This window comes from Asterias rubens, chromosome 20 (genome assembly GCF_902459465.1).
Source record: "Asterias rubens chromosome 20, eAstRub1.3, whole genome shotgun sequence".
Lineage (NCBI taxonomy): Eukaryota > Metazoa > Echinodermata > Asteroidea > Forcipulatida > Asteriidae > Asterias > Asterias rubens.
The window spans coordinates 11,901,971-11,925,760 of record NC_047081.1 but is presented as its reverse complement, the minus strand read 5'-3'; the positions used below and the strand labels follow the sequence as shown (position 1 = coordinate 11,925,760).

At 41.7% G+C, this 23,790-nt stretch overlaps 1 protein-coding gene across 3 annotated transcripts in view; it reads right to left on the bottom strand.

Annotated features, from left to right (window-relative positions):
* Window positions 1-22,972, bottom strand: part of LOC117303713 (phosphoinositide 3-kinase adapter protein 1-like) — a 29,479-nt gene extending 6,507 nt beyond the window's left edge. For 2 of the 3 annotated variants that reach the window (XM_033788005.1, XM_033788006.1), the window contains exons 1-14: window positions 22,808-22,972; window positions 18,031-18,105; window positions 16,238-16,858; window positions 12,951-13,012; window positions 10,684-10,837; window positions 8,991-9,260; window positions 8,564-8,754; window positions 8,153-8,249; window positions 6,996-7,103; window positions 6,214-6,537; window positions 5,494-5,648; window positions 5,072-5,144; window positions 4,049-4,153; window positions 2,021-2,070 (exon numbers count right to left, since the gene is read on the bottom strand). In XM_033788005.1, coding sequence (XP_033643896.1) covers window positions 2,021-2,070; window positions 4,049-4,153; window positions 5,072-5,144; window positions 5,494-5,648; window positions 6,214-6,537; window positions 6,996-7,103; window positions 8,153-8,249; window positions 8,564-8,754; window positions 8,991-9,260; window positions 10,684-10,837; window positions 12,951-13,012; window positions 16,238-16,858; window positions 18,031-18,043 — 2,223 coding nt within the window. In that variant the 5' untranslated portion in view covers window positions 18,044-18,105; window positions 22,808-22,972. The remainder of the gene's footprint in view (window positions 1-2,020; window positions 2,071-4,048; window positions 4,154-5,071; window positions 5,145-5,493; window positions 5,649-6,213; window positions 6,538-6,995; window positions 7,104-8,152; window positions 8,250-8,563; window positions 8,755-8,990; window positions 9,261-10,683; window positions 10,838-12,950; window positions 13,013-16,237; window positions 16,859-18,030; window positions 18,106-22,807) is intronic. The other variant, XM_033788007.1, reaches the window with a different exon arrangement.
* Window positions 22,973-23,790: the final 818 nt, after the last annotated feature.

The following is a 23,790-nucleotide window of genomic DNA, read 5'->3' as shown; positions in this document are numbered from 1 at the left end:
TGGTGGAGATTTATTGATGATATTTTCTCCATCTGGTGTGGTGACCAAGACAGCTTGGATGAGTTTATTGACCATATCAACTCATTTCACCCCACCATAAAGTTCACTACCGAACAATCTCTCACCAGTGTGAACTTTCTAGATGTGACAATAACCAAGTCTCCTAATGGCCTTGTCACAGATGTTTACAGTAAACCCACCGACACCCACCAGTACCTTCTCTCCAATAGCTGTCACCCTAGTCACTGTAAGAAGGCAATTGCTTACAGTCAGGCCTTACGTATCAGGCGTATCTGTTCCACAGATACCCTGTACAAGAGGCGCTCATCAGAGCTAAGGAAACACCTTGTATCTAGGGGACACAGCGAACGTAGGGTCCAACTTGCTATCAACAGGGCTCTCAACGTACCTCGTCATACTCTATTGACTAACACGGGAGCTAAAAAAGCTCCTACCAATAGAGTTGCTTTGGTCACCACCTTCCACCCCAAACTACCCAAACTTCCCTCAATTCTCAATAATAACATGCCTATACTTCACTCCTCCAGCAGGTTACACTCAGCAATCACTGAGGTTCCCATGGTTGCATTCCGCCGCCCTAAGAACCTTGGTGACATACTAGTCAGGGCCAAACTTCCCCCAGGTACAGTCCAAACACAACCCCCGACAGATATACTGGGCTGTCACAAATGTACCCGTTCCAAATGCAAAACGTGTCTGCACATTAAGCCCTCACTTAAGGTGAAGAGTCATACCACTGGCTCTTCATACAACATCAAGACCGACTCTGAATGCAGCACGTCTAATGTAGTCTATGTCATATCATGTAAGAGATGTGGGCTACAATATGTGGGAGAGACTAAGACCAAACTTAGTCTTCGCTTTGCGAATCATGTCTCTTCCATAAAGACTAAGAAACCGTACCCAGTCTCTATCCACTTCAACAGCCCCAATCATAGTGTCATTGATGTTGAACTTCTGGTGATTGAAGCTTGCAATGGTGATGACACACACCGCAAGAATAGAGAATCACACTGGATTCACCAACTCAAGACAGTCAAACCCTTTGGACTTAACATAAACACTGGTGTTAAATAACTTCTCATTACCCTCCACTTCACTTCTGCCTAAGAACTTATATGTTGTATATATTCTGTACATAAAGTATAAATTAACCTAGTTTAAAGTTGTTTTTATAAATTCATCACTGTAACTATCTGATGTAAGTAACCCCCCCCCCCTTTTTTCCACAGGTCCCTCATACCTATTTTTAAAATCATCATACCTTTGATCTTGCTATTCTTATTAATTGACCATTGTTAGTTGCATCATGATGCAACTTGCTCTCTAATCCTACCCTTTCATGTCTCCCTGCATTGTTGTCGAACAATACTTTTACCACTTTTATGGTCCAGTAACCCTTCCTTTCATTCTAAACATCCTTTGTCCTCGCCACTCCACTCCTATTGGTTCATAGCCACCAATATTGTTTCTGAAATAGGAACTTTGATTGGCTGTTATTTTCCCGCTTCTTTCTGGATTCTTTCCTTAATCCCTTTCCCCCTCTCTTTTTCTATAAATGGATATGTATTTGTTTGTACTTGTTTTATGCCTCTGAAGAAGGTCCGGATTGGATCGAAAGCTAAGGCCATCTACCCTATTCATTATATCATTATATATATAGGGTGTGATCCCTGGCTACACGGCAGTTTGCGGTTTAATGGCTTCTGACAGGCACCCCCGAACAAAGATATTGACAAAATTGGGAGACCACCAACATAGGGCTAGATAGCTCAGTTGGTAGAGCGCCGGCACGTTAAACCGGAGGTCGTTGGTTCAAATCCCGCTCTAGTCAATTTTCTTTGTTCAATCCAAAATCATTTAAAAAAAATGTTCCCAGTCAGTTTCCCTTGTGGTTTATTATTTGATATTATATATATATATATATATATATAAATAAATAAATAAATAATCAAATAAATACAAAACAAATAATAAATAAAAACAAAATAATACAAACCTCAGATGTCGACTTATCCTGGAATTTTTGGGAAATTGTCGGCGTTGAACCTGTGAAAGAAATGAAAATACATGTACAATCAACAATTAAACAAAGCAGGAAAAAAAATATTATTCTTGCAAGACAAAACTTATTCATGCGTTGAAATCAGGCACAGGCATAATGGTTGAAGAAGTTGAAACAAAAACACAATAAGACAACATCATGATGCTGAAACAAGTCATGATCCCTGTAACCAATGCCAACCAGGACTACTAATTCCCATAATTCAATCCAGTGACCAGACTATTATCACCACCAATCTCGCTTCGGAAGATGACAGCATGATGGTAAAAACCTAGACAAATTCTTCTCAAAAAGCACAAATATATCTTGGTAATCAGAATTGAGCAGGGTACCGTCATCCAGTCTACCTTACAGATCAGCTCCAACTACGGAACCAGGCCTTGGATCGTCATCTTCTTCACACATACTCTATGTTCCCAAAACTCGTCTAGCAAGCTACGGAGACCATGCCTTTTCCAGCTGCGCACCGCGTCTCTGGAATTCCTTGCCAGACGAGCTGAGGGACACACCTGATCTGTCTACATTCAAACACAACCTCAAGACTCATCTGTTCAATTCGTCAGCTTGCTAGCATCCGGCGCCTTTGAATGGTTCTATTCCAGATACTGTGCGACTTATAAATTGTATGTTATCATTATTGTAGTAGTCTTTGTCATTGAGCCATTTTAAAAGAGTTTTACCACAGCTGAACAAAAGTGAATAGTGTGAGTTGGTGTATGGCCCATGCAACATGTGTGTGAGGTATCTATCTAAACAAATAGAAGTGCTTGATTTACCATGTGCTCATATTCAGTTCCTTCCAAAAGGAAATTTACGTAAAAAGTGTCTATTGGAAAATCTTAAGTACACACCAGCAAAGATGTCTCCACAGGGGTTCATATTTGAGAATGTGTGTAAATTTACTCTGTGTCCGTGTGTGGATGGGCACATGCAGGTATACACACTCAAACCAAGTACCTATCACAAAAGGGGACCATTATACAACATATACAAACCCAATCTTATCTTCATTTTGTTGTGAATTTGATCTAAGTTATAAAATATTTTTTTTTTTTTACATTTAATCCCCCAGCCCCCCCCCCACCTTTTTTTCATGATTTTATTTTTAAAGGGGTGGGAATACAAAAAAGAGTAATTTCTGGTTAAGAACAGAGAAAATCACATCCTTGCTGACTTCAAATGTGACTAACTGCTGGAGCTGAACTTTTGTATAAGGGAGAAGCCAGAGTAACCATGCATTGTGCACTAAAGCCAGAGTAACCATGCATTGTGCACTAAAGCCAGAGTAACCATGCATTGTGCACTAAAGCATTCCGTGACATGACAACACAAGATGACCAAATCAATAACAGACGGTTACCATGGCTACACCGTATGGGTTCAGAAAACGCTCGGTTCTTTCTTGTTTGCCTGGTCATGATCCCTGAATAAAAATTATTGATGGATTATCAAAAACAATGTTGAGAGTTGGCCGACTCATAGATTGCAGTGTCCAAAATTACATCACTTTTGTGAGACATTTACGAATCTGAGATAATAAAAAAAAATTGCACATTTTAAAGTAAAATGAACAACAAAAAAACATGCAATTTTTTTTTCAAAGAATGCCAAGACCTTTTTGGGATGGCAGTTTTTGTTAAATACTCTTTACGTTTTTTAATGCAAGACATTGCCTAGCTACAAATCTTGATATTTTAATTGAACACTGTTGCAAAGACAAATTGACTACTTTTGAAAAAAGTGCACACATGCTAAAAGTCACTTCAAATGTACATGTTTCTTCTTATAATTTGCTGGATAAATGTTGTCCTTGAATGTGGCTCTGGCTTCATGAGCCATAACCAAATGCAGCTTTGCACACACATGGCTTCATCATGGATGGACAGGCCTAAGCCCTAGCCAAACCCTCAACGAGAGCATTTTAGCATGTGACGCACTTTGAATTTAGAGAAACTGCAATACCCAATGCGTGTGTACAGGTTGACGCTGCGAGTGAGGCAATCTTTACAGCGGGTGATGTAGCCGAGTAAACTATGGACTGACTGATGTGTTGCTCACTGACCCCACCTGTGTATTATGATAAACACCAATGAGTACACATTCCCGATAAACAAAATAGTAACTATAATACTAGGTTCTACACCACATGAAATGCTCGCCACGAACCATCTTGGGAGTCTACTGACCAAACTACCCGGCAACTGTAGTTTTTGTTCTTAGAAGTTAACTTATTTGTGTTGCTCATTAATTTGCTTTCACTCGGTGTTATGTCTTGCGAACACTTTTGATTTGTCTGCCCTGCACTGTGCCATGGCCAACTTTGTTGGTCGGTCATGATAAATGACCTGGGCTTAAGTGTACTGTCTTTATCCTCTGCCTATTGATGTATTGATTGAATTGCTCAATAAAGATTGATTTACCACCAGTGATTTGGAAGAGCATTGCAGCTTACAGCGAGATCCAGAGTTTTATTTCAAGGCTCTGCTTACCGCTCAATTCTGCTTACCGCTCAATTCTGCGGCTGTGATCACCATTCTTCGCTAACATGGCAAGAGCCAAACTTCTGTGCTAGCTATGAAAGCAAAGAATGCCTAAAAGTCATCATTCCCTGCTAACCAGTTAAATACGCATGACATAAATGCAGAATTCCCTGCTGTCGTAAGTGAAAGTGGTGATTCTTTGCTTATTGTAAGCAGAGGCATGAAACTAGGCCCAGGCTGTCTATGCACTGCTTATCACAGCATTCTACTTTTAGGGTGCACCATAATGGAAGAATTCTCTGGAAAGCGCACCCTTGTCTCTGCTACCATGCAATGATGCTTAGTTCTCAGGCAGGTTTATGCATATACACAAAATACAAGCATATAGACAGTTAGCGGATGATTTTTTCTAAAAAGTCAATAAGATTAAATTTTCAAGTGTTCAAAAAGACCAAGAGTAAAAAATTAACCTGATTTTGTCGAAATTCATTTTTAAAAGTCTTACCTTTTTTAGGCTGTTTCTTTGAGAGGAAACTCTTCAACCCACCAGTCTTTATGTCCTTTTTGTGCGTTTTTTCCTACGAATTCATGAGGGAAATATGGGCATTACATTTTAGTATATTTACAAACTTTCTAAATCACCAAGACTAAATGACAAGGGTTGTGGGCCTGGGTCTCCCCTTGGTCTAGAGGATGAAGCCCCCCCCCCCCTTTCAGAGGTTTCACAGACCTCTCTACATCACCAAGAATAAAGAACAAGGGTTGTGGGCCTGGGTCTCCCCTTGGTCTAGAGGATGAAGCCCCCTGAACCTCTTGGGTGTTACATTTCAGAGGATTCACAAAATAAAGACAAATACTAAGATCGGGATAACTTCTGACAAATCATAGATCTTTGAACTAAAAAATGGCAAACAAAGAATATCTTACGGGTTGTGACAGGAAGGGTAGGTTGCTTTGTTGAATTAGGTTAAAGTTGCTGAACATTGTGACTGCCTCATCTAATGTGATTTTATTATTTTTGAAACTGTTCTGGAGATCGATTAGTGTCTGTTGTTCAGCTCCTACTCCAGGCACATTCAAAACTGGTGGAGAAATACAAAGAAAGCAATTACTTAAAATAATTGTAGCATCAGAGCCTACTTAGTAATGAGCATTGAGCTGTTGATAGTACTAAAAACATTGTGAGAAACGGCTCCCTCTGAAGTAACAAAGTTTTTAAAAAAAGAGGTCATTTCTCAATCAATATTAAAAGAATTCAGGGACTGAAGCCTTTTATTAGGCATCTGAAAGCAAACACATTTGTGCAACAAGCGTGTTTTTCCTTTCATTATTTTCTTGCAAGGTTGATGACCAAGCGAGTCCAAATTTTCACAGATTTGTTATTTTATGCATATGTTACGATACAGCACGTGAGAATACCGACAATGGAAGACTTTTGAATGCTAAGTGGCAGCAGACATAGCAGGTAATTTTCCAAAGTTTACATTTTTCTGAGCATGCGCACACAACCATGATAAAAAGATTTAGTCGATATGTCTGCTGCCATCTAGCGTCCCTACAAGTCCCTAATTACCAAAGGTGTCCAGTCCCTTTAGGGTTTGCTGTCAAACCTTGGGTGACCATTCATTCATTCCTTTCACAAATTACCTTTCTTTGTTGGAGGCAGTTCCGGAACACTGGCATCTATTTCAAACGAAGCTTTCTGCTCCACTGGAGTTGTAACAGCGGTGCTTTTAGCTTTTTCCTCCAAAAGGTGTTTTATTGGAGTTGTTCCTGTAGGGCTTTCAATGTTTTCCACTGACGGTTGTTTCAATTGGGGTCGACGGGAAATTGTTTTTTTAGTCGAGCGACGTCTGTTCCCCATCTCATCAAGGACTTCTTCATAATCTTCTTCAGGATCTGGATCTCGTTCAAAGCTTCTCAAGTCAAGGGTTAGGCTGTCGTAAAAGTCTTCGATGTCCTCTCTTTCACCTGTCGCAAAATATCAGCCGAGATTTCAATGATTTTGCTGTGATTACTATGATATAGGTTGACTTTTTATGATCTAGCTTGTTCTGGTTTGGCATTGATTTTATCATTTGGCTTGGGTTTCACTGATTTGCCTGTGATTTCATCGATTTAACTTAGAAATCAGGGATTTGGTTTTGGTTTTAAGGATTTAGTTTGGATTTTAATGATTTGGTTTGTACTTCATTGATTTGGCTTGTGTTTCAACGATTTGACTTTGATTTAAATAATTTTGTTTGGATTTTTAAAAACTTGGTTTGGACGACTCGAACAATTTGCTTGGACTTGACAATTTGCTTGGACTTGACAATTTGCTTGGACTTCTTGAGTAATTCAAGACCTACAATTGAGTTATTCAAGTCCAAAGGTTCACTCTCTACATTAAAGGAAAGTAAAACGCTATTTGACTAATCAACACACACCTTCCATAAGCTGCTTTATCGTGTCGTAGTCAGCTGGTATAGGAACCTTAAATGGCGAGTCGTAATTTGAAGTTTGCTCTCGCACTTGTTGTAAGAAGTCCTCATTTTCTGGAAAAGCAAAACAGAAGTAACTGCATCAGATTTTAGCCTTCTAGATAGACTCTGCTTGGGTCTAGCCTTCTAGATAGACTCTGCTTGGGTCTAGCCTTCTAGATAGACTCTGCTTGGGTCTAGCTTTCTAGATAGACTCTGCTTGGGTCTAGCCTTCTAGATAGACTCTGCTTGGGTCTAGCCTTCTAGATAGACTCTGCTTGGGTCTAGCCTTCTAGATAGACTCTGCTTGGGTCTAGCCTTCTAGATAGACTCTGCTTGGGTCTAGCCTTCTAGATAGACTCTGCTTGGGTCTAGCCTTCTAGATAGACTCTGCTTGGGTCTAGCCTTCTAGATAGACTCTGCTTGGGTCTAGCCTTCTAGATAGACTCTGCTTGGGTCTAGCCTTCTAGATAGACTCTGCTTGGGTCTAGCCTTCTAGATAGACTCTGCTTGGGTCTAGCCTTCTAGATAGACTCTGCTTGGGTCTAGCCTTCTAGATAGACTCTGCTTGGGTCTAGCCTTCTAGATAGACTCTGCTTGGGTCTAGCCTTCTAGATAGACTCTGCTTGGGTCTAGCCTTCTAGATAGACTCTGCTTGGGTCTAGCCTTCTAGATAGACTCTGCTTGGGTCTAGCCTTCTACATAGACTCTGCTTGGGTCTAGCCTTCTAGATAGACTCTGCTTGGGTCTAGCCTTCTAGATAGACTCTGCTTGGGTCTAGCCTTCTAGATAGACTCTGCTTGGGTCTAGCCTTCTACATAGACTCTGCTTGGGTCTAGCCTTCTAGATAGACTCTGCTTGGGTCTAGCTTTCTAGATAGACTCTGCTTGGGTCCAAACATCAGCCCATTTACTTTTTTTTCATAAGAATTTATAACTAATCAAAATAAAAATTTTGATTTTGTTTCCTTTCTTAATTTGCTTTTAAAAATATTTTTTTTTTTTTAATAAACAGATTTTTATGACACCTGTTCAAACCACAACATAGAAAACACAGATAAGATCGATATATAAAAATTTGTTATTACTATTATTACAACCTATACAATAATTCAATGGACTCACTGTAGTAAGGTGAATTTCCGAAGCCCGATTTGATAAATAAATAGGAAGAAGTCGGTCCACTTCCCTCGGTCTGAATCCCCTCATCTTCTGCACCGTCCTGAAAATGTCAAAAATCAACCAAAAATAAATTACAGCAATTAATATTGTCACCACCCCCCCCCCCAAAAAAAAAATAAATAAAAAAAGAAAATAGGAGAATGTTATTGAGAGCACACAGGCTAACCTACATTAAGCCCTGGCAAAGAACTTTTTGCAAAATACCCAAAGCAAAAGTGCTAACAATTGAATGAGGTGCATGCTGGTCTAGCTAGCGCTCAAAATTGATCGCTAGCTAGACCAGCTTGCTAAAATGAAAACTCTTTCTTGAAGTTAGGTGAAAACGCCAAAGTAACAACAACTATTCATTCATACCACGAAACTCTCGAGCAAGCTACAGAGATCACTGTGGCCGTTCTTTGCTGCCAGACCATCTGGGGTTAAGCCGTTCCGATTCTTCAACTTCATGGCCTGTAATGCTCCGGGACAAGTTGACAACATGAAACACATGCTTTTCAGTCCATGCATGGCAGCAAAATGTAGAGCTGTAGGCACTTCTAAAATCGCTATAGAGAAAGAGTAGAAAGCAAATTTCATGTTATGAACCGACCAATGTGTGCAACACTGCACACTACCATTGCTGTACCAGATTGCTGGAGCGCAATGATTTTTCAGAATACCACTCGAGTAATATGCTTAAGGGCTTTTTCACAGAACTCTGGAAAGTACTGAGTATACAGTGCTATCACATTTCGATATATATGGGTTAAAAAAACGTTTAAAAAAAAACATCTTGACTTACAAGTCTGCTCAGCGCCCACTTGGCTAACCAGTAGGTTCAGCCCTCCCTGGGGTACACGATGCTGGATGTGCTCAAAGAGTATGTTATCAAGCTCGTTAGAATCCGCTGGGGATATGCCAAGCGCTTGGCACATGAACTTCATCGGATCGGTGATATTGAGTAGAGCCAGGGTGAGGTCATCCATGACGCTCTTAAAATGGAACTTGAAAGTGCCCATTAATGCTCTGCTTGGACTCATGACTTGGCAATCGACTATTTCGGCTGGGTGATCTGAAATGCAATTATTAGCAGAAATTATCAATCTCGTTTCAGGGATGAGAGTCATTGCTGAAAATAAAGTTTGAAACAAGGACACTTATTTTAGAAGGAGTTTATATAGCGTGTCATGGCCAAGCGCACAGCTCTGGTGTTTGATCAGCAGGGTGTGGATTCAAATCCCAGTCGTGATACTTGCTGTGTAAAATCATGGAGCAATAAACTACTGCTAAGGGGGTAACCCTGTTTCAGCCCTAGGAGTAGGTGGCAACAGCCTCTGGAACAAAATAATTGTAGCCCACACCTTGTGTGTCTAGCACCTTGCATAAAAATTAAAAAAAAAAAAAAAATTCCACCTTTTCATCGTCTCTAGCTCGGGGTTGTGTTTTACAGAACTTTTTAGGAATGTCCTCAGCACTCGAGAAGCTGTAACAGGGCTTCCCCTTCACAGTCCATATGGATTAAATAATAATAATAACAATTCTTATACAGCGCATTTCACAATAACCTTATCAATGCGCTTTACATTAGTGCCCTGGTCATAGGGCCAATAACATTCATTTTTTAATGTTTCTCAGCTCCCTTGGGAGTATACAACCTGGGCAACAGTTTATTTAGGCATGGGTATTATCCATTAGAGCAGAATGCACTACTTTCGTAACTTTTTACAAAATAATTATGGCTAAGAACCTTGCTCAAGGGCACAAATGCTATGACTAGGATTCGAACCCATACTCTGCGGCTTAAAACATCAGAGCTTGGGTCCAGCGAGCTTGACTGCTCGGCTCAGACACGCCACTTCTTGAGACACCACTAGACTCAAAAGAGATTTACATATGGTGCCACCACAAAACGTCACCTGACGTGTGACATACTATTTTACACGGGAGACCATTGTAGCCATTCTTACTAGATTAAATCTCACAACATATATTTTCATTATGGTTGAAAAAAGAAAATTTGCCCTGTGGTTGTTGCTTATTATACACATATTGACTGGCAATGAGGTAACTAGTGTACGTCTATTGCCCCGAGGGACTTTGAGTGGTCAGAAGAGGCACCTATTTCCCGAGGCTGAATACACTAGTTACCGAATTATGCCAGTCAATATGTGTTTTATAACACACCTCGGTCTCAAATGTGAAATAAGAACATAAATCTGGTACAGAGAGGAAGTTTTGTAGTTGCTGTTCTCGGTTCAAGTCAAGAAAGGGCGCTGTAACCAGTTACTATTTTTAAAGACTAGTGGCCGCTTGCGAACTAGTTCCTGCAAAACACGTGCGCGCAATCATTAGACTATATTAGTTCATCCCACGTGACTGTGTTTTTAGTCAACCAGAATACAGAACAAGCAAGAGGTGTGTTATAATACTTTTTATTCTGCTTGGCTACCGTATGAAACTGTACAGAAAAGAGTAGATAACTTAAAATGACAAACCTTTTGGCAGTTGAATCTCTAATGTGTAGGGATTTTTCTTGCTTGCAGGGACTTCGTTTTTCCTGAGTTTACCGTTGAAGCTGACAACGTACAGGTCCTGTTTCTTCATACTGATGAGATCATCTTGGAAAATAACAAAGAGCACTCCACCTTCCTGTTACACCGAGAAACAAATAATTAATTTGGTTAGAGTTCTTAAAATCTCCTACTCACGGAATCCTCTGTTACCTAAACCCTCCAACTATTGGTGCTCTCCTGGTACCTTTGAAACACCCACGATGTTTACCAAAACATATACCAGACTAAGGCCACTGACGACACATCACACATTGTACTCTCACATGATAAAGATTTGAGCTTGTTCAAATCAACTGTCATTAGTAGTACACAGTGTCACAGCTCAGTCAAATTTCTATTCAAAAAGAAGGAAAACTAGGTAAAACAATTCTCAGCTTTACTGTCTCAGGTTTAAAACTTTTCACCAAAACAAAAATCATAATATATGTTCAATAATTTTTCACTGAAATTATAAAAATTAGACAAAATGGCTTCAACCATGCCGTGCATCAAAATTTTCCCTTGATTTCAGCCTAACTAGCCTTTCTAACACGGCTTGCACGGATAGCTACCTAGCTAAGACTTAATCCTACTTGCACGGATAGCTACCTAGCTAAGACTTAATCCTACTTGCACGGATAGCTACCTAGCTAAGACTTAATCCTACTTGCACGGATAGCTACCTAGCTAAGACTTAATCCTACTTGCACGGATAGCTACCTAGCTAAGACTTAATCCTACTTGCACGGATAGCTACCTAGCTAAGACTTAATCCTACTTGCACGGATAGCTACCTAGCTAAGACTTAATCCTACTTGATTTCAGCCTAACTAGCCTTTCTAACACGGCTTGCACGGATAGCTACCTAGCTAAGACTTAATCCTACTTGATTTCAGCCTAACTAGCCTTTCTAACACGGCTTGCACGGATAGCTACCTAGCTAAGACTTAATCCTACTTGCACGGATAGCTACCTAGCTAAGACTTAATCCTACTTGCACGGATAGCTACCTAGCTAAGACTTAATCCTACTTGCACGGATAGCTACCTAGCTAAGACTTAATCCTACTTGCACGGATAGCTACCTAGCTAAGACTTAATCCTACTTGCACGGATAGCTACCTAGCTAAGACTTAATCCTACTTGCACGGATAGCTACCTAGCTAAGACTTAATCCTACTTGCACGGATAGCTACCTAGCTAAGACTTAATCCTACTTGCACGGATAGCTACCTAGCTAAGACTTAATCCTACTTGCACGGATAGCTACCTAGCTAAGACTTAATCCTACTTGCACGGATAGCTACCTAGCTAAGACTTAATCCTACTTGCACGGATAGCTACCTAGCTAAGACTTAATCCTACTTGCACGGATAGCTACCTAGCTAAGACTTAATCCTACTTGCACGGATAGCTACCTAGCTAAGACTTAATCCTACTTGCACGGATAGCTACCTAGCTAAGACTTAATCCTACTTGCACGGATAGCTACCTAGCTAAGACTTAATCCTACTTGCACGGATAGCTACCTAGCTAAGACTTAATCCTACTTGCACGGATAGCTACCTAGCTAAGACTTAATCCTACTTGCACGGATAGCTACCTAGCTAAGACTTAATCCTACTTGCACGGATAGCTACCTAGCTAAGACTTAATCCTACTTGCACGGATAGCTACCTAGCTAAGACTTAATCCTACTTGCACGGATAGCTACCTAGCTAAGACTTAATCCTACTTGCACGGATAGCTACCTAGCTAAGACTTAATCCTACTTGTACGGATAGCTACCTAGCTAAGACTTAATCCTACTTGCACGGATAGCTACCTAGCTAAGACTTAATCCTACTTGCACGGATAGCTACCTAGCTAAGACTTAATCCTACTTGCACGGATAGCTACCTAGCTAAGACTTAATCCTACTTGCACGGATAGCTACCTAGCTAAGACTTAATCCTACTTGCACGGATAGCTACCTAGCTAAGACTTAATCCTACTTGCACGGATAGCTACCTAGCTAAGACTTAATCCTACTTGCACGGATAGCTACCTAGCTAAGACTTAATCCTACTTGTACGGATAGCTACCTAGCTAAGACTTAATCCTACTTGCATGGATAGCTACCTAGCTAAGACTTAATCCTACTTGCACGGATAGCTACCTAGCTAAGACTTAATCCTACTTGTATTCAGGATATTTTTCTTTCCAACTTACCCCACTTGTAGCTGCTTCAGGTTGGATATTTAGACCAGGACTGCAATGTGACATGTTTTTGACTGAAAATTTAAAAAAGTAAACCAAAACTATTTCAAATTCAACCACTCCACAAGATTAAATTTATTGAATCAAGAAATTTGTCACTCGCTAAACAGATCCCCAACAGAATCAGACGGAATTTATAACCATGAGAACTAAAACAGCATTAGTAACCACTGATAAGGTAATGCCATAACTGGCTATACTCCATAAAATGAGCCCAGAATTCATAATCCATTACTTTTTTATCTCCCACCCCCTTTTTTTAAGGAATCATTTCTGACAGAATGAGTAAAATACTTGTAAGTGATTCTTTAGACCCTTTAGACCCTTTGCACAACATGCAGCACATTTAAACAAACCTATCATGTCCGCCATTTTGAAAGTCAAAACTGTGCACAAATGAATTGCAGGTCTGATACATCAAGGAGCTGCGACGACAATTGCTTCCACGCCCCCTGGTCATAAGGAGGCAACGAAGGCAATTGCTTCCACGCCCCCTGGTCATAAGGAGGCAACGAAGGCAATTGCTTCCACGCCCCCTGGTCATAAGGAGGCAACGAAGGCAATTGCTTCCACGCCCCCTGGTCATAAGGAGGCAACAAAGGCAATTGCTTCCACGCCCCCTGGTCATAAGGAGGCAACGAAGGCAATTGCTTCCACGCCCCCTGGTCATAAGGAGGCAACGAAGGCAATTGCTTCCACGCCCCCTGGTCATAAGGAGGCAACAAAGGCAATTGCTTCCACGCCCCCTGGTCATAAGGAGGCAACAAAGGCAATTGCTTCCACGCCCGTTGGTCATAAGGAGGCAACGAAGGCAATTGCTTCCACGCCCCCTGGTCATAAGGAGGCAACAAAGGCAATTGCTTCCACGCCCGTTGGTCATAAGGAGGCAACGAAGGCAATTGCTTCCACGCCCCCTGGTCATAAGGAGGCAACGAAGGCAATTGCTTCCACGCCCCCTGGTCATAAAGAGGCAACAAAGGCAATTGCTTCCACGCCCCCTGGTCATAAGGAGGCAACAAAGGCAATTGCTTCCACGCCCCCTGGTCATAAGGAGGCAACAAAGGCAATTGCTTCCACGCCCGTTGGTCATAAGGAGGCAACGAAGGCAATTGCTTCCACGCCCCCTGGTCATAAGGAGGCAACAAAGGCAATTGCTTCCACGCCCGTTGGTCATAAGGAGGCAACGAAGGCAATTGCTTCCACGCCCCCTGGTCATAAGGAGGCAACGAAGGCAATTGCTTCCACGCCCCCTGGTCATAAGGAGGCAACAAAGGCAATTGCTTCCACGCCCCCTGGTCATAAGGAGGCAACAAAGGCAATTGCTTCCACGCCCCCTGGTCATAAGGAGGCAACAAAGGCAATTGCTTCCACGCCCCCTGGTCATAAAGAGGCAACAAAGGCAATTGCTTCCACGCCCCCTGGTCATAAGGAGGCAACAAAGGCAATTGCTTCCACGCCCCCTGGTCATAAGGAGGCAATGAAGGCAATTGCCTCCATGCCCCCTGGTCATAAGGAGGCAACAAAGGCAATTGCTTCCACGCCCGTTGGTCATAAGGAGGCAACGAAGGCAATTGCTTCCCACCCCCTGGTCATAAGGAGGCAACGAAGGCAGTTGCTTCCACGCCCCCTGGTCATAAGGAGGCAACGAAGGCAATTGCTTCCACGCCCCCTGGTCATAAAGAGGCAACAAAGGCAATTGCTTCCACGCCCCCTGGTCATAAGGAGGCAACAAAGGCAATTGCTTCCACGCCCCCTGGTCATAAGGAGGCAATGAAGGCAATTGCCTCCATGCCCCCTGGTCATAAGGAGGCAACAAAGGCAATTGCTTCCACGCCCGTTGGTCATAAGGAGGCAACGAAGGCAATTGCTTCCCACCCCCTGGTCATAAGGAGGCAACGAAGGCAGTTGCTTCCACGCCCCCTGGTCATAAGGAGGCAACAAAGGCAATTGCTTCCATGCCCCCTGGTCATAAGGAGGCAACAAAGGCAATTGCTTCCACGCCCCCTGGTCATAAGGAGGCAACAAAGGCAATTGCTTCCACGCCCCCTGGTCATAAGGAGGCAACGAAGGCAATTGCCTCCATGCCCCCTGGTCATAAGGAGGCAACAAAGGCAATTGCTTCCACGCCCGTTGGTCATAAGGAGGCAACGAAGGCAATTGCTTCCACGCCCCCTGGTCATAAGGAGGCAACGAAGGCAATTGCTTCCACGCCCCCTGGTCATAAAGAGGCAACAAAGGCAATTGCTTCCACGCCCCCTGGTCATAAGGAGGCAACAAAGGCAATTGCTTCCACGCCCGTTGGTCATAAGGAGGCAACGAAGGCAATTGCTTCCCACCCCCTGGTCATAAGGAGGCAACGAAGGCAATTGCTTCCACGCCCCCTGGTCATAAGGAGGCAACAAAGGCAATTGCTTCCATGCCCCCTGGTCATAAGGAGGCAACAAAGGCAATTGCTTCCACGCCCCCTGGTCATAAGGAGGCAACAAAGGCAATTGCTTCCACGCCCCCTGGTCATAAGGAGGCAACGAAGGCAATTGCCTCCATGCCCCCTGGTCATAAGGAGGCAACAAAGGCAATTGCTTCCACGCCCGTTGGTCATAAGGAGGCAACGAAGGCAATTGCTTCCACGCCCCCTGGTCATAAGGAGGCAACGGAGGCAATTGCTTCCACGCCCCCTGGTCATAAAGAGGCAACAAAGGCAATTGCTTCCACGCCCCCTGGTCATAAGGAGGCAACAAAGGCAATTGCTTCCACGCCCCCTGGTCATAAGGAGGCAACGAAGGCAATTGCCTCCATGCCCCCTGGTCATAAGGAGGCAACAAAGGCAATTGCTTCCACGCCCGTTGGTCATAAGGAGGCAACGAAGGCAATTGCTTCCACGCCCCCTGGTCATAAGGAGGCAACGAAGGCAATTGCTTCCACGCCCCCTGGTCATAAGGAGGCAACGAAGGCAATTGCTTCCATGCCCCCTGGTCATAAGGAGGCAACGAAGGGAATTGCTTCCACGCCCCCTGGTCATAAGGAGGCAACGAAGGCAATTGCTTCCCACCCCCTGCTCATTGCCTCATGGTGCCCATGAAATGCTCAAGTAGAAATTTGCAATTTCCTCCTAGAGTGCTCTTTGCCAAGGAGAAAATGCCTTGGTGCCCTTGCCCTTTCAAAAATTAAGCATACGTGTACAGGCCATGAATTAACTCTCAAATGCAAGATTCAACAATTAATCAGTACAAAACAACAACCTCCTCTCATATCCACGTAGTCTTTCACTGGTTGAAAAACATGTCCGCCAGGTGGGGCAAGTGGCTTCATTGGCTCATAATCCTCCTCTGGGGCGGGGCCCCGGATATAGTACGTATTCTCCATTTCATGGGGCTCTTCCTTAACCCTCATGTCTTCATAGTCGCCCTGAACCTCTGAGTTGACATCCCCGACCATCGTGAGGTAGGTATCTTCCGTCTCAATGGGCATTCTCTCCTTCCCTGCGTCTCCAAAAACTTTCAAGACCATACTAGTGATTTCGTTTCCACCTGCTCTGGCGTCAACCTGGGTCCAGTTTTTGGCAGAGGGAATCATTTCGAAAAGCTCGTCCAAGTCCGACTCTACTACACCACAGAGGAGACCGACAACGTGATGGACGTACTCCTCAATCTTAGGGTCACACTTGCGGAGGAACATCGGGGAGATGATGACGACATTCATCATTGAGTTCTTGACGTTCTCCAGACCTGAGGGATTGTGGATGATGTCTAAGACGTCTTCTGAGTTCTGCTGGATGTCGTAATCCTTGAAGATGTCAAAGAGATATTCACACCACTGTATTGCATCTTGAGTGTACAGGATACTCAGATCAAACAAATCCTCTAAAATAGAAAGAAATAACAAGTTGTAAGCAGCTGTCCTTTTTTTTTTTTTTTTTTTACTGTTCATTAGTGTTAAATGAGAACTGGTGAGATATTTTCTTTTAAAGATTTTGTATTATTTTTTAAAAGAGGTTTTGACCAACTCACAGGGCCAGACGGCCACTACGAGGTAAATGCTGAATAGCAAACCTCTGCTCTGGAGTAAAGGTAAGCGGTAAAACCCTGGGGGTGTTCTTGAAAGAAAGTGCAACCCGAAACCCTGAAGAATAGGGACACAGTGTGAGAGTGTGTCGGGGTTACCCTGAGGTAAAAAAAAGTCTTTGGGCCTCCCCGGGGCTGTATTCTACAGGGATAAGAGATACAGAGTGAAAAGGGCTGAAGTTGTCTTTTGATTGGAGGATTGTAGGTCATTTGGCATGACCTAAGGTCATTTACAGGTCAGTTCGTAACCCTTCATTTTGGTTCTGTTCAGTGTGTACTATGTCTGTCTGCATGACCACACTATGCGTCACCCAAAGCCATAAAAAACACCCTCACAGTGGATGCCAATTTATAACATTTTATTTGTTTCCTAGTCTGACCCTTTTTGAATGAAATATTGTCTAACATCACTAGACCTGGCACCACTTCAAGGTGAAGGCTACACTTCACTGACTTGGGCCGTCAACCCAAACCAAGTCACAAGGCAAGGAGCACGATGCCACCTACTCCTTGGGCTGAAACAGGGTTACCCCCTTCACAGTCTGTATGGATGTAGGCATGGGTATCATCCACTAGGAGCCTGGCTGGTAGAGCAGAATGCACCACCTTCTTAACTTTTTATTACGAAGCAATCTTGTTTAAGTGCCTTGCTCAAGGGCACTCGTGTCATGACCGGGTATCAAACCCTCACTTTGCTGACATCACAAGTACTTGAATCCGGTGAACTAGACTGCTCGGCCATGACAGTACAAGCCACAGTCATAAAAATAAATAACGAATGTAGCATCTGTGCAGTGGAGAGAATATTTTCACTCACTCGTTGAAAGTTGGAAAGTTCCATTAAACTTGGCTTTGTCTCAATAAATGGAACATTCCATCCTTTAACTCATCAGATTATTCTCACCATTTGACGTTCCAAATTATTCATTATTTGTACACAACTTCTCTCGAGACTCAACTCCACAGCTTACCTACATTCTCCATGTTGATTGAATGTTATTGTCTGTCCCACTAGCAGAAGGTATCAGCTACATACAAACACTTCACTGAACAAAAGGGAAAACAACAAATAAAGAGCACAAATTCAATCTTTCACTAGTGACTGGTTTAAATTCCTTCAGAAAAATTGTTGTAATACTAAAATAGAAAAAAAAATCGCACTGGCCACACAGTTTTCGGTGTATGTGACTGGAAAAAGGAATATCTTTGTCATGTTTCTGGATGTCTTGGTTTTAACAAATGACACTGTGCTTTTTTTCCAGATCTCTGGTGAAGACTTTGCTTTTGACATTCGTAGGACAGTGACCCAAGAAACTGACAAGCAAGAATTCCTCAAGCAAAAAATGATATCCTATGACTACCGGGCACTGTCAGTTGGTCATAACTGCTCTGACTTAAAATAACGCCTGGTTTAGTGTCATGATAGCCACACATTCGCTCTAAATTCACCGATAGATCAAGCAATTGATGCTTTCATATTAAAGTCAGAGGACCAGAGGGCCAATATAGCAGCACTCTACAAACTGAGCTACAACGTATAGACTAGCCCTATGTTGAAGGTCTCTCTCAAGTGCTATTCACACCACAGCAATTTAAATGTGGTCCCCTGCTTCATTTTAGCATGGTTGTAAAATGTAGCAATGTTTGACAAGAAATTTGCAAGAGAACTTGGACAGTAGATTCCTTTCATACGGGGTATATTTTGTAAAATTTTACAACCTCACCATAATTTAACAAGGGACCCTTGCTAAATTGCTCTCGTGTGAAAGGGGCTTATGTTGTCAATATCTTTGTTCAGGGAGGGGGGGGCAGTCTGTAAGCCATACAACTTGTATACATTTAAATCTGCCAGGGAACTGTTAAAATCTAGAGAGGTTTGCAGAGACACAATAAAAAAACTCTTTCGCTGGGGGCTTTAAAAATCAACCGGTTGTTTTGCAACACACCTTATCTCATTTCATCTTTTCCTGGTATGGATACAAATCAGGTACACATCATGAAACTTCAAAAGATAAACATATTTTTGTATCTTGCCAGCCGTGGAATTACCTGTAATGCTCACATGATTGTTTTCCTTTTGTAACCAAGGTGATAAATAATGCTTTCTGTACCAGGATATAGGCCTATGAGTGTGGACATGAATAGAATAAGAATAGGCCAACTTCTTCCTCAACATATCAATCAGCTGTCAACAGACTGGACAGTTAGTTTTAAAGGCAGCGGACACTATTGGTAATTACTCAAAATAATTATTCGCATAAAACCTTTCTTGGTGACAAGTAATGGGGAGAGATTGGTGGTATAAAACATTGTGAGAAACAGCTCCCTCCCATCTAAACACACACAACTTCGTGTGACAAGGGTGTTTTCTTCTTTCATTATTATCTCGCAAGTTCGAAGACCGATTGAGCTCAAATTTTCACAGGTTTGTTATTTTATGCATATGTTGAGATACACCAACTGTGAAGGCTAGTCTTTGACAATTACCAATAGTGTCCACTGCCTTTAAAGGAGAAGTAACAGATTTGTTGAAAGAATGTAGGGGGCCTATTAAAATATTAAACCATCCCATTCTGAAGTTTTCAATGACACACCATGACAAAAGATGAAAGCATTTTGTGCACTTGGTAGTGGTACCAAATCAGTTTTTATGCTAAAAACTAATTTGAGTAATTGTGTCTAAGTGCCTTTAATCATCGATCATAATCTATGTTTGTGCCTTTTTAACAATCATTAATCTTGCTTGTTCAATGCCACTTGCCATCTATTAGTCTTGGCAACAACTTTGATTTAAAAGGAACTACAACTTTTAACTAACTTGTAGTTCCGTGATCGTCAGTTTAAGGAAATCCTCTACTTGCGGTGTCAACAACAGCAGTGTTGATAATTTTTCTAAGTGATCATGTGAATACGATACAAACATTTAAAACCAAAAAATTGTTAGTTACAAAAAGTACAGTTGTGCACTATAAATATTTACTCAAAAGAAGTGCTGTTGGTTTGGTATTTATGTAGTTTGTTTTCCAATAATTAGTTCCCTTTTACATGTAGCTGCCGCTTCCCAGGTTGTCGTTAACTTGGGTGTGAGTATAGTGTCAAGCCTACAAGTAGCTCTTACAATCGGACAAGTCTGACTCTGACCATGGTCTGACAGTCTTGTGTTTTTCAAATTGGAGACTTATTGGACTCTAGGTGACAGCAGACTTTCCAGGTAACAGAATGACCCTTGCCAGTCATGAAAACTTTGCAAGGCTAAAAATTGTATAGAATTTTCCTTAGATGCTTCATACTGCACATCCACCACAACAGAATTCCAATCCACTATCTTCAGACTGTCCTTTAAAACCTACATTAAATTAGTATTCATAATACCCCAGAGAGTTTCTCTACTCCTATTGGTGGAGAGCGCATCACATGGGTGTGCATAAACCTTTTGTTAATGCACACTGGAGCTCTGTTTATGCACACTGAGCTGGCTTCTGCGTGTCGGGCGCGCCAGATTATCACGCGGAACGCGCAAATCATAGCTATCAGCGCGTAATCTAACGCGCGCGCGTCACACAACCCACGCGCCATGAACAGATTCTTCACAAAGTTTTGGAAAAAAATATTTCAAACCTCAAAATTTCAATTGTTAAAGTGTCTATAACTTTGTTTGTTTACGTTTTTTAACAAAAGGGCAGTTATGAATGGGAATAAAAGAGTAGTGACTCGTTCTTCAACGTCCATTTAAAACCTTGCAGGGTCGTTGTCGTGCGATAAAGGCCCTCTCACACGGACGCCGACCCTGCCAGCTTTAAACGTACGCTGAAGAACTCGTGGCTACCCTTTTATTTCCTTAATTGTAGACAAAGGTTGACCACCCACAACCGAATTGCCAGTCAGTAGTCCAGTTGGAATTCGTCCAGTTCCTTTGACCCCCCCCCCACAACCTCAAATGAGGTCACAAGGTCAAGTCTCAACTTTAGCCCACCATTATCCCGTGAGACAACTTTAGAATTGATTTTAATGTAACTTCCTAATGTGACTGTATGACTTTCTCTGGTGTCATCAGATAACCTTAATCTTTGACCTCTTCCATGAGTCATGGTTGAGAAGAGTTCCCTTCTCTATTTAGTTTTAGTGATGCACAGGTCAGATATCATCATGCTCATTCTTTCAACAATGGGGTCATCCCTAAATCCTTTGACTGAGGCTTATGAAACAACTTTGGTTGTTCAGTCCATTATTTTCTTGTACCTCAATGACTACTCAAACCCAATTTTTCACAGTTTGTTATTTTATGCATGTTGGATTATATAACAAGTGAGGATTCTGTTCTTTGACAATTAGCAAAAGTATACCATGCCTTTAAGGAATTTCACAACCAAACTCTGCTTTTTATGTTCCTGATGCAATCAGGGTTTATAACAACAATTATTTTTCATCGGAAAGTCTTCTAATTTTCAATCTCATGTTCGAGCTGTGACCTTGGCCAACAACCAAGGAAGGTGGGCACTGAGCCAGTATGTACTGTCGCCAGGGACTAGCCCGTACCGCAACTCTCTGTTGGTGTTGACATTACGATCGTCGCATTCAGAACCGAATGAAGATGGGGGGGGGGAACATTTTGAATGTCAATAATGAAAGAGATGGGTCAGACCGTGGTCAGACCAAAGTATAAAAAATAAACTTCCTCGTTCCTCAATTATGAAATTGGGCCGATACAACAAGTATCTATAAGGACATCACCAATATATTATGAGTATAAGGCCGAGTAAAAAAACAAACATGTTTCACGTCCGGGTTTTTCAAAAAAAGGATGAAGAGGGGCTTTTTATTTTTTATTTCAAGATGACCGCCATTCTTTTTTAAAATGTCAAATATCCATTGTTTTTTCTACTGCTGAAATACAGTTTTCAGTGCAGATAGCCCCACTTTGTGGCTAAATCAGCTTACTCACTGAGTCGTGAGTGGAATAAGCCTTTTTGAGGTATGGCGGACGTGATATGCGCGCGTCACATGCAGCGACTGATGCCACGCTCACCATGTTTGTGGTCATTAGGTTTACGCGTCGCCTAAATTGAGCACTTCACAGAATAACACACGTTCTATTTCTAGTGGTCAATACGCACAAATTTACCCAAACCTTATAGTGTTGTAGCATTGTGTCCGCCATACCTCGGGCTTATGGCCACCTGCCCCAAATACAACACAGCTTTTATGCAAGAACTTTTCTAAAGCCTTGCCTTGGACAATACAGAAAACATAAATAAAGAAGTGAGGTTCTTAACTCGTTGTTCATCAAACCTTTTCATCAAAAAGAGGTTTAAAAGTAACAAAAAAATGTCCTACAACAATTACAATTTCAAAGTTACATATAACCAGTCCACAGACAGTGACAGTCTGAACAAACATTTGTCAGCTGATGATACAACCACAACCAGCATCCCAGCAAAAAAAACTTTCCAAAAATTACTCCGAATGAAACACATTTTTGGGTGTTCAGGCGAAAGCTCACTAGCCTTGGGTCTGTTTGAGAACCTCACCTTGCTCTGTCATTTACTTTAGTTTGTGGCTTGTGTGTGTTTCTCCAATGCTCTAATCTAACGACTAACGTCCCTTACCTTACCTACTATTTACTACTTGCGGGTGTAGACGACAGACAGAGGTGGTTTGGACAAGTTTTATTATGTTCAAAAAGTTGAGAAAGTACAGCCTGACACCGTACAAACTTAATCTAATTTAAACATTTTAAAAGCTTCTTACCTCTGGTGTATGCCGAGATTACAGACTTGACTGCCATGATCGACATATTCTTCTGTTTTCAATCAGGAAAGTGGAACTGGTGCACATCCTTAAAAAAAACTGATGAATATTTCCCTGTCCAACTTCCTGGTTCAACGTATGAAAGTTCACGACTCCCCTCTCATACACATCACACACACATGAAAAGTCAGCCTTGCTACGATGGGCAGCGCGCCGTATCAATTGCTCGGCCCCGTAGGCGTTCTTTGCAAGAAAAACGAGTGGCACAGCGAGATCGTACAACACTGGAAACGAAGTTGATTGATAATCACATCAACAAGTGTCTGGTACCCATAGAAGGATTTACCGTAATACGTTTTGTAGTTGATGCGACAAACAGGAAACTAGACTTGACAGGCCCCACAAATTAGTAAACTTGTTCTAGTCGGTGTTGCGTTCCTCTGATTGGCCTAAAGTTTGGTCATTTTGCTCACAAATCCAAAACATAATACTATAAAAATATTAATAAATTATCCTGAAATCCTTTACCATCCACAAACACATAATCAAAACAAAGCACAAAAATACTTGGAGAAGAGGTTAATCCAAAACTTTTACAAATTTCAACCAATCTTTATCCATGACTTTTTATTGCTTACCAGTATGTTGCTGGGAAGTATTATCATTTACATGTATTTTTTTTCAATTCAATTCATTAAGGTTTATTAAAAATAGCACAAAATACACGACAGAAGTTAAAAAGACTTAAATTGGCGTGTTTACATACATTATTGTAAACAATGACAAAAAACACAGACTTAAAAGAAGAGAAGGAAAGCTCCAGGCATGAATGCACAAAAAAAGATAAAAATTCGATTAAATTTGATAAACATTTGATAAAACTGATAATTCATTATTATTAAAAATTACAAAAGACAACAAACTCTGACTTAACAAGGAGAAGAAACTGTAGGCCTGTAACACCATAGAGTAAGGTAACACAC